This window comes from Engraulis encrasicolus, chromosome 3, assembly GCF_034702125.1.
Source record: "Engraulis encrasicolus isolate BLACKSEA-1 chromosome 3, IST_EnEncr_1.0, whole genome shotgun sequence".
NCBI lineage: Eukaryota > Metazoa > Chordata > Actinopteri > Clupeiformes > Engraulidae > Engraulis > Engraulis encrasicolus.
In genome coordinates, this window is record NC_085859.1 from 20,842,112 (window position 1) to 20,852,635 (window position 10,524).

Here is a 10,524-nt window from a genome sequence, read left to right on the forward strand (position 1 = left end):
GAAAACAAAAACAGCAATATTTCTGATTCTGATTCAATATTCCTATTAAAACATGTGTTGTTGCAATAGGCTATACCCTTATCTATTGAACATGAGCAGTGATTGTGACCGATTTGAATATTATGTAGTAGGCTACAGTTGCGTGCGCAACAGCATGTTTGCTTATGTGCCCCGCATGTTTGCACAACTACACAGTCAAACATGTAATTTACTGTAAAATACATGACTTGAAAGCCGGACATCCATAGTGACGCTCACGTTTTGCCCTCTTTCAATGTAAATTCGGTACTGTGATTGACAAGGTCCTATTCAAATAAAACATCCCTTGGAAAGCCTGAACACTTTTTTTCTTGCACTGTATGGAGGCGTGGAGCTCTCACTTTTGACATTCTCCCTGCAGTAGCTGTTCCTCAAGGCAGACTAGCGAACTCCAATGACATCACCCGGCCACCGAATGGGGGAAGTTCGCGTTTAAAGTCAGAAAACACTTTCTGTGGAGTGAGCTATGTTTTCACACACTAAGACTTGTTTGGACGCATCGGTTTAATTGGAGCATAAAACAGTTCTAAACCAGACAATGCCGTGCTAAATTCCGTGGGAATAGTTTGTTATTAAAACACCTTGAGTTCACTACACCGCCAACAAGCCCCCACCTCAACAACGCCAGTTTTAAGATTGAGGTGCAGAACTGTTTGAGAACCGCGTTACTGATGGCTGTTTGAACGCTTGCTCTGCGGAACTGCGGCGCGGGAGGGGAGCGACGGGAGACGGCTTCTCTGGACTTGATTTCTCGCCTATGGACGACAGCAGTCCCCTTTCTCCAAAGGCAAATGCTTTCAGTATTGCCTCTCTGATTTCAGCTGCAGAGCAAGCAGGAAACACCACTTTTGACAAACCTTGCACTGGCCTGGACAATCAAGACCACGAAACCTGCCACAGATCCTTTAAAATGCATTACAGTACTGTCACAAGGGAGATGGAAGGTATGGACGCACTGTTATCAATGATCTAGCATAACTCATATCACATAGCCATGTGTTCGCAGCATAATATAGCCTATCAGCCGTAGTGGGGTTTCAAATTGGGATATATGAAGAATTAAGGCTCGGAATAAGCTCGAAGAACGTACACTCACTAGTAATCTTATCATTAGTAGCCTACTCTAGCCTCTGCGAAATTTAATAACGTGCTAGTTACAGCGTAAAACACAAGCGCTGGCCGTGAAGGGACTGACTTTCCATACACTTCGCTGTTGGCAAAAAAAAGTTAGCTGTCGCGTAACCCTTTGTGCAAAGGGGAATACATCCAAAAGCTTGCATAGAAAAGAAAAGTAAAACAAACAAATACAAATCAGAGGAAGGAATTGTGTAACCTCTGCGTGGACATAGGGCTTAAGCGTAAATCGAGCTCAACAATCCTCAGCAAAGATATCCAAAATAAGCGAGCTCTGACTACGGCGCTCCACGTAGGTAGAACGGAGGCGCAGGGCAAGTGGGATATTAGACATATGGGAAAATGCCGATAACATGGAAATTCGGCCCTAAACAGTACCTTGCTCATAGGTTGCGTCCTCCTGCAACAATTCTAGAAAGCGCAAAACGTATTCTAGGATGCAGCAGTTGATAGCGAAATAACATGTGTTTGTTAGTTCATGCAGAGTAGGTGTTTGTTTACCGTGTTAAAAGTTTACACTCCGTTGTGCCAGCTACCCATTCTATTGTTAGAGGGCGATGTGGGCGATACCCTTATCCAAAAGTAAATGGGTGCCGGAAAGCCCATTAAAAGGGGCGCACTTCTCTGTCAATCAGTCTCGTCCCAAGGCGAGGAAAGGCACATTACCTGCAGTTCCTTATCTAAATAGAAATAAGAACCGGTTTTATCGTGAAGGGGAGGCCCTATGACAGAGATAAGAAGAACGTCTGGATTGCAGCTTAGAACAGACCAGTAGTTGGAGGAGGCCGCTTGGAGTACATCTGAACGCAATCTTGCGAAAAACAACAGGCTCCATAGCCATACACTTGAATCATTTTGCGATTTAAATACGAATGCGCATACAAGACGCAATTTAAAAACGCTTGAAGAAGGATAACAATAACGATTTACTTTGAGCATTTTCCTCGTTTTGTGCTGTTTGGTGAAGTTTCCTTTGCGCAGGGACGTCGATAACATTATATTCAGAGGGATTTTATGTAGTAGTCCTATCACACTGGATGAACTGAATGGACTAAACAGAAAGACTTGATGCCTCGTGCGGAACGCGTTTCAAAGAACCCTTTCACTTTGAGAGGACTTTGTGAAACTTAACTTTCATCTTGATAACGTTTCAACTGTGTAGTACTATTGTGTTTTCCGTTCAAGAACTGCTGCGCACATTGTAAATCCAGCTTTTGGAATGATTTCAGCAATATCCAGTCCGTGGCTGACGCAGCTGTCCCATTTTTGCGATGTTGCAGCCTTCACGACCAGCAGCCTGAGCAGCCTCAATACGCCAGGGAGTTATCATCTCTCGCCTTCCCCCGGGGACCCTTACAGCCAGCATGACACCCACTTTGAGCCTTGCCCGGCGGCCCAACATAGTTACAACTACACGGGGTCAAACCCGGTCCAGGCCCAACAGGGCGAGACTGGGACCTCGAACTGTTCGTCCTCGTCCTCGAGCTCCACGCCGAACAAGAACCTGGTGAAAAAGAACCCTAAAGTGGCCAACATTAACGTTCAGCTGGAGATGAAAGCTCTTTGGGATGAATTCAATCAGCTTGGAACCGAGATGATTGTAACCAAAGCTGGCAGGTAAGAGCATTTACAGTATTTATATATATATTTATTTGTTTTTGTCAAGACGAGGCCAAGTTGCAGACATAGGGAAGTTCTTACACCAGTGTTCAGCTCGGAGTGAATTCTGTATAAAAACATGAGACTGTCGCGCACACCAAAACGCATAGGCCTTTTCATACAAAATATTTGTGGTGGTTAATTGTCATATCCATATCATATCGTGGCATTTCATCTAACCTTGTATTATTGGCTGTCCATTAACTATGCTAATATGTGGCAAGAGACACCTTCTAGAAATTACAATCGATACCAAACAATGCGTAAAAATATTACAATAAATTTGGAATTTGTATCGGACAAAACCACACAGTAACAAACAAGGCCAAGAAGCATTGTTTATCAAAAACTGACTGGTGCTGTGCCATGCTAAATCAACCAAATGCTTTTTGGAGTTGTAGAATATGTGCTACTAAATGTAGTCTAGGTCCTATGTACCTATTAATTCAGCAAAAGGTGACTTCAATAAAAGTTTAAGCACCATGTTACACAATCACTTTGAGGTTTCAAAACGTTAAATTACATGTCATCGTCGGCCATTTGTATCTGATGGGCGATATTTATGAATGAAATAATGTAGCCCACTGAATTGCAATTTTACATTTACAGGCCTACATGAAACAATGATACTGAGTGAACTTTACAAAAGCTAGGTTAACAATAGGCCTACACCCTTTCCTGTTCTAATGCATAGATCTGTCAAGCAAGCAAACGTCTATCTTTCTCTATATTTTAGTAAAGCAACAGAAGTCTTAGAGGTGGCTGCAGGATCAAATAACTCAGACATAAATATTCCATATTTCCATATACTGACTCCTAGTTTAAGAACTGTTTTAAAATCTTGAAATGTGCATTTGGTTAAAAAAAAATGGCCAGCAGTTATCTTTGGTTCACTCAAAGGCGGCATTGAAAGGTTTTTTGTGAGTGAGATTTTCCTATTTTTGTTCGTCTTACGGCCTTCTGTTGAACTTTATATTGCTGCAGGAGCTATTTCCCTTACATTTAATCATAGGTTTAGTTACACCCTCGAACTGCGGTCCTATAGGCCTACTGACCGTAGGATAACAAGAAAGGGCATCCCCTCGTATTCTCCGAGCGACCTCCACACAAAGGAGGCCTATCTCCTAGTCAAAAATATAGTTGACAACGCACAGTCACTCACAAGGGCGTAATTAAGCACCGCGCATGATAACTGTCCACATTTTGGGACACAGCTATTTCAAAAATATCGTTTGTGGTTTCACCGGTGAAGCAATCCATATTTTTAATAACTACGAATTGTTATTCATTGCAATCAAAACATGCTATTTGCCTTTCAACTGCATGTTGTATTTTGTTAGTGTTGTAGTCTAGCCTACCTGTTGGGCATTGATGGGCATAGTGCTACCATTTGGGGTGCAGTGGACTGTCAGGCCTGCCAACTTTGCTACAGTCTTTTCATTTAGTGGTTGCATGGTGCACACACACACTCACTTGGCATCCATTGCGCAATTTGGTGCGTAATGCTTGCGATTTTTCAAAAAATAAAGTTGTGCCGTCTTAATTAGGTACACCTTTGAAAATTTAGTATTGCAGTTCACAAATCGGGCAAATGAAACATAAGCGCACTCTTTTGCACGTCGCGGCAAGGTGCAGAGCGATTTAAATAGACAATTGTTTAATGAATTAGATCATTTTAAAAATTGCGCTTTCCTTTTATGTGCATCTACCATTACATTCCGAGACAAAGTGTTTTGAGCATTCTCATGTGGTCATATAAAGCACATAGTGGAATGTCCAATATGCCCTTTGTTTTCTTATCTTTGTGTGCATGGATAGCCCATGCGTGCAGGTCATTTGACACCTGGGAGAGGTTCAGCCATAGCTGGTGCAGGGAGCACTTTATACGCTACTTCAGCCTCACCTAGCCACGGCTCCTGAAGAGACTCTGACATTAATTGAGCGACGGCCTTAAGATCACTTTCACTAGTCAAACTTGTGGAACCGTTTGTTGCCTGCTGAGACTAATACATCGCGCAGACATGTGAAGCGGACTAAAATAAGGGAAACGACACAGCTTATTATTGTGATGCTTCACATGCCATGGCGTGAGTGCGTGCGTGTATGTATGCCTCTGTATGCGCGCGCGAGCGAGCGTGCGCAAACATACTGAGTTTGTGCGTGCGTAAATGCGTTAATAGGAAATATAATCAATGGAAGAAAGCATCTCTATTATAACACGCTAAAACTGCTCAAAATGTTCATCGAAAAACGTATTTCTGAGAGTATGCACACGTAAACATGTGACATCTAATGCACTGACAGAGTGGTGGCCACAGGCCTGTAGTCAGGTCAGTTTGGGGCTTTGGCCCATCAGATTATGTGGATTTGTGGCAGCGGTGGCCAGGTTATTGTAGGGTAAACACGGGCATTTCTGTTTTTCAAGAACCCCTTTCTGACATATTGTGTAAACCACCTCGGGGAAAGGACTTTGTAAGGCCTCTCTGCTTTTGTGCGACGTAGGCCCGACATACGCTGCGTTTAAGTAGGCCTTATTTTGGTACAGTTGAAACACTTCAAAATAATTACTTTTTTCACAGGCGAATGTTTCCAACGTTTCAAGTGAAAATCTTTGGAATGGACCCAATGGCAGACTACATGCTCTTAATGGATTTCCTCCCGGTCGACGACAAACGTTACAGGTGAATTGAACAAAACAACGCCACACTCTCCCATTTGAATGTACTAAGATTAACTAGATATTTACAAAAAACAAAATGTGAAATAGGCTATATGACAACATCATTTTCAGTCAGCGCTATGGAAACTGTGGTCTTAAGCGCTTCTGTTTCGCCTCTCTCCCCCCAAAGGTATGCGTTCCACAGCTCCTCGTGGCTGGTGGCAGGCAAGGCTGACCCCGCAACTCCCGGTAGAGTTCATTACCACCCCGACTCCCCAGCCAAGGGCGCACAGTGGATGAAACAGATAGTCTCCTTCGATAAGTTAAAGCTTACCAACAATTTATTGGATGACAATGGACATGTAAGTGCAATTGCCGAAAAATACAGAATTGATCAGTTTGGTTTGAATGTAACGGTGTTATAGCCTAGTGATATAGCCTACAGTAGGGTGATGGCGCACAAGTGGGGCTGCGCTCCTAAAAAAAAAATCGCAAACGTAAAAAAAATAAGTTAGCCCACATTTGCTTGTATTACACAACATTGAGAAGGATATAACACATTTTGATAGATGAGTCATAGTTTACAATCTGCAGAAAATGTGTACAAAAAAATAGATCATTTGTAAACTTAGTTTAAAAAAAAAGGAAAAAAAAAAGGTAGGCTAATTTAAATCACAAAGCTCACAGAAATGCAGCATTGCTGCAAAGGACGTTTACAGTATGGTTCTTAGTTCACATTTTTGGAAACCTGTAGGCTACGTAGGCCTATAAGACACAGAAGAAGGAAGGTGCCATCTTAAATGTCAATGGTGCGTAATTTCCAAATGCGAAATTACGCACGTAACCTATCCAGGCAGTGCCACTTAGAATAACTCACAGGCTTCCTTCTACCATGTGTAGCCTATTGTTTGAACATTTTAATACAATTGCATGCAATAACGTTATTAACGTTAATGTATTCATTATTATTTTATTTTTTTGTAGATAATTCTAAACTCCATGCACAGATACCAGCCTCGATTCCACGTAGTATATGTGGATCCTCGAAAGGACAGCGAGAAGTATGCTGAGGAGAATTATAAAACGTTTGTTTTTGAGGAGACGAGATTCACGGCCGTCACAGCATACCAAAACCACAGGGTAAGTGAAGTTGCGCACATTATATATATATATATATATATATATATATATATATATATATATTATCAAGCACATGGTCCAGAAATAGGTTGGAAGGTAGAATAGGCCTACAAAGAGTGCATACTACGTATAGCCTACAATATGTCTGCTTACGCCACTTTAAGTTTGAATGTTCATGTGTTGAATCGTGTTTCCGTTTTGCTTGTATGGGCCTTGTGGAGTACAGTAGGCTCCAGTTTAATAATAGTCTTTGGAATGCAGCTTGGAGGAATAAAAAGATGTTAATAGCTGGCGGGAGACGGACCTTTGGTGAGCACGTAGTCTGTTTTAGCTCGAGCAAGATAGGCCTACATATGCCAGAAATATTTTTGCCGAGCAGATGCGTTGGGGATTTGTACAAGACCCTGTTGTCATTTGTCAACTCTCATTATCAATGTTAACGCTAACTCAAATGGCAGCGACTATTGAAAAAAAAATCATAACATTTGTGGACTGGCGTGAGTGATTTTGACGAAATCGGGGCTTCATTTAAAAATGAGCGGTGTCAGTGATGCCTCTGCACAGCTGCTTTTCCGCCTTTCCTGCTCTGTTTTCTATCAGTTTGACCTCAACGGTCTCTTTGCCTTTTCGAGAGGGCTTGCATTTGTTTTTCCAATCACTCCTGTATGACCACCATACAAATCCTGATTTAATTCGGAGATCTTGCGCGCACTGAAATGAAGTGAACAGCTGTTTTTAAATTCACTCTTATCACTAGCTGATGCCTGATGAGGCAAATTATTGCTTTTGTAGTGGAAATCTTTATGTAGCCTAAGCTCATGCAGGAAGAAATATCTGATATTGCCTGACTGAATCAAATTGTTGGTTCGCGTCGTAAGACAGACATATAAAAAAGAACAGTAATCTTCTAAAATGATCAAGTATTTCTTTGAAGACCCAAAGTCATATGACAAGGGAACTAGTTGTTAGTGTGGGCCTATTTGTTTTGGGGCTGTTTAGGCTATAGGGATGCTGGCGACGTTGATATTTATATGCCAAGGTAATTAAACATGTATTATGTTCTATGCTTCCAGATAACGCAACTAAAAATAGCCAGCAATCCCTTTGCAAAGGGCTTCAGGGACTGTGATCCAGAGGATTGGTGAGTTTACAATTTATTATTAGGCCTACTATTATTCTTGTGTTTGTTATATTGCTGTTGCTGTTATTACCATTGCTATTGGTGTTGCTATTGTTAGTGCTGTTGATGACATTATGGTTTAACTGGCAACTTCTGTTGAAAAATGAAAACTCGAGTAATAATATGCTATAAAGAATATTTAGGTCTGCTGTTGTTTTAGAAGCAGGCATTTAAAGACTGATTAGTGGAGAAACATGCATCATCTCATCCCGTGTTCTGATTGGTCTAGGCCCAGGAACCACAGGCCTGGTTCTCTGCCAATCATGAGTGCCTTTGCCAGGACCAGAAACCCAATGTCATCCCCTCCTCAGCAAAATGGAGAAAAAGGTACGTGTAGGGGCCCCTGCACGTATTTAATAAAAACAGTAACATACAGCTAAAATAGAAATAATATATATAGCCTACAAATTTGTTGTATTAACTGTATTGCTCATCAAGTAAATAAATATAAAAGCTTTGTTTTAGTTTTGCCATCAGCTACTTTTCCAGGACATCCTCAGTACTACTTTTGATGCATTGAGATTATTTAAGTTGTACTGTTGGTCTGAGGAGCTAGTTAAGCTATGATGTGTTATTATAACTAGGATGACTTGCCAATGATATCACTGCAACACGTTAACATTAGCTGGGTATAAGCTGTGGCAAAGGCCTACAAAACAATATGGCAGTATTAACACATTCTCAAATACAGTTTATTTTGTAAAACTTGGTTGACTTTGTTTTGCTACCAAGTAAACGCATAAAAAGACAAGAGCTGGTGTTTGGCAGTAGAGTACTGTACTACTACACTATATACATTTTATTCATCCTACAAAACACCAACACCAACCACCAACATCACAAACACCTTGTATAGTCTACACAGAACACACACGCATGCACGCACACACACACACTAACCCTGCTTGGTCTGTACAACCTCCAGGCCTTGTATGCTGATATATACTTGTGAGTTGCTATGTAAAAAAGTGTCTGCTAAATGTTTAAATGTTATGTGGGTCAGTGACATTTTCAGTAGCAGAAGTCAGGTGGTATTACCACAACTAATGCACAACCCTGATGTCTGGTACTACAAAAACGTCAACGGCCAATGTACCAAAATCCTATGGCTATAAACATGATGTCCTCTGCTCTCTCTCTCTCTCTCTCTCAATGTCCAACCAGAAGATAGTCGACGTGAGTACGACCGCGACCCGACCGGCACGCCCATCCACGGCGACCCGGCGCACCAGCTGATGTCGCGGGTCCTCAGCCCTGCCCTGCCGGTCCCCGGGGGTCTCCACGCCGTGCCTCTGACCGCGGGGCCCCGAAGCCCGCCGCACGAACTCCGCATCGAGGGCCACCCGCAGGGCCCCGACACGCTGCACCACCACCCGTACAAGTACCCCAGCACCTACGAACACTACCTGGGGGCCAAGACGCGGCCCTCTCCCTACCAGATCCCCAGCATCCGGGGCCACGGCTACCACCACCACATGAACCCCTCGGCGGCCAACATGTACTCAGCCACAAACGCGCCCGCCAATTACGACTACGGGCCTCGGTAATGGGGGCCCCCCGCCTCTACAGACACATCACCACACACGCGCGCGCGCGCACACACACACACACACACACACACACACACACACACACACACACACACACGCACACACGCACACGGACTGGCCCCTGCCTACAGAAAATAATCCCTCACACACATACACACGTGCTCACTATAGCAGGGAAAAGAAGTACACTTAAAGAGGCCTGTTAATCGCAGCCCTGTTGCTGTTAAGACTGTTGTTGTTTTGGTGGAGTCTTAACCCCACTAACCCCTTATGCACCGCGACCCACCCTCCACAACGCCTTTCTCCTCCAGCCCAAAACCCCACCACTACCTACTACTCCTTCTGCGCAGGATACTTCAGATGGATACAGACATGGCCGTATTTATTTATCAAAAGGGGGAAGCGTCTCTTTTGGCTGGGTGTATTGTGTTGACTCCGCCTGGCTCTTTGGACACTAGGCGAGGCGAGACAGGCTGCGCCCTGGACTGGACCCTGTGAGAGCTAATACAGCTGTGTCCAGAGTGGGGGGGCTGGGGTGGACAGACTCTGCTGCCGGTTATAGCAGAGAACAAGCGCCCCACCACCTCCACTGCCACCCCCATCCCACCCTCTGCCTACCTACCTACCTATCTACCTACACACACAGGATGCATTATCACAGACTGGAAATATGTTTTTTTTGTGTTGAATGCACTTTTGTAATTTTTGTTGTTATTATTTTTCTTGTTGAGTGTTTCAATATTTTTTGTTTGTTTCTGTTTGTTTTGCTTTCAAAAAGCCATAACTTATATACTCTCGAGTCCATCAAGCTTCTTAGATTAAAAAGGACTTATTTGCATGTGCGCTCAAATCATCAACTGAAGGTGTTGAAATACCATAAAATGAATTGTTTGAAAAGGAATATTTTTTTGTGGAATGCTAGAATGCCCTCCCCTCAGCGGTCCCCAAGAAGCTTGTACCATGGCACTGACTTACAGCAGTTGGGAATTAACGGACAGAGTGGCCTTGCTGTACCTGTAAAATAAACATTAAATTCTTTACAGTAAACACCATTTTCCATCAGCTCCTTTCTGTCAGCAGCTATTTTATTTATTTTTTAACAAAAAGGAGAGGGAAAAAAAGGAGAGGCGTCACCTGCATAGCTTTAAACCACATTCCAGTTT

At 42.9% G+C, this 10,524-nt stretch overlaps 1 protein-coding gene across 3 annotated transcripts; it reads left to right on the forward strand.

Moving 5' to 3' along the window:
• The first annotated feature begins 225 nt into the window (after nt 1–225).
• tbx1 (T-box transcription factor 1) lies at nt 226–9,410 on the forward strand. Of its 3 annotated transcripts, none has more exons than XM_063194960.1 (8): nt 226–983; nt 2,403–2,790; nt 5,412–5,513; nt 5,682–5,853; nt 6,476–6,631; nt 7,705–7,772; nt 8,041–8,138; nt 8,976–9,410. In XM_063194960.1, exons 1-8 carry the CDS (start codon nt 797–799, stop codon nt 9,356–9,358), a joined length of 1,554 nt encoding a protein of 517 aa, XP_063051030.1. In that variant the 5' UTR covers nt 226–796; the 3' UTR covers nt 9,359–9,410. The 3 variants fall into 3 exon arrangements, with proteins under 3 accessions (XP_063051030.1, XP_063051032.1, XP_063051031.1); XM_063194962.1 differs by having other exon boundaries at nt 2,454–2,790; XM_063194961.1 differs by having other exon boundaries at nt 230–983; nt 8,979–9,410.
• The last annotated feature ends 1,114 nt before the right edge of the window (nt 9,411–10,524 follow it).

Excerpts from the sequence above, each read along its gene's own strand:
- tbx1 (XM_063194960.1), top strand. The coding sequence starts at position 797 with ATGGACGACAGCAGTCCCCTTTCTCCAAAGGCAAATGCTTTCAGTATT. Across the intron at positions 5,514-5,681 it reads GTCGACGACAAACGTTACAG|GTATGCGTTCCACAGCTCCT; the intron begins GTGAATTGAACA and ends CTCCCCCCAAAG. Across the intron at positions 7,773-8,040 it reads GACTGTGATCCAGAGGATTG|GCCCAGGAACCACAGGCCTG; the intron begins GTGAGTTTACAA and ends TGATTGGTCTAG.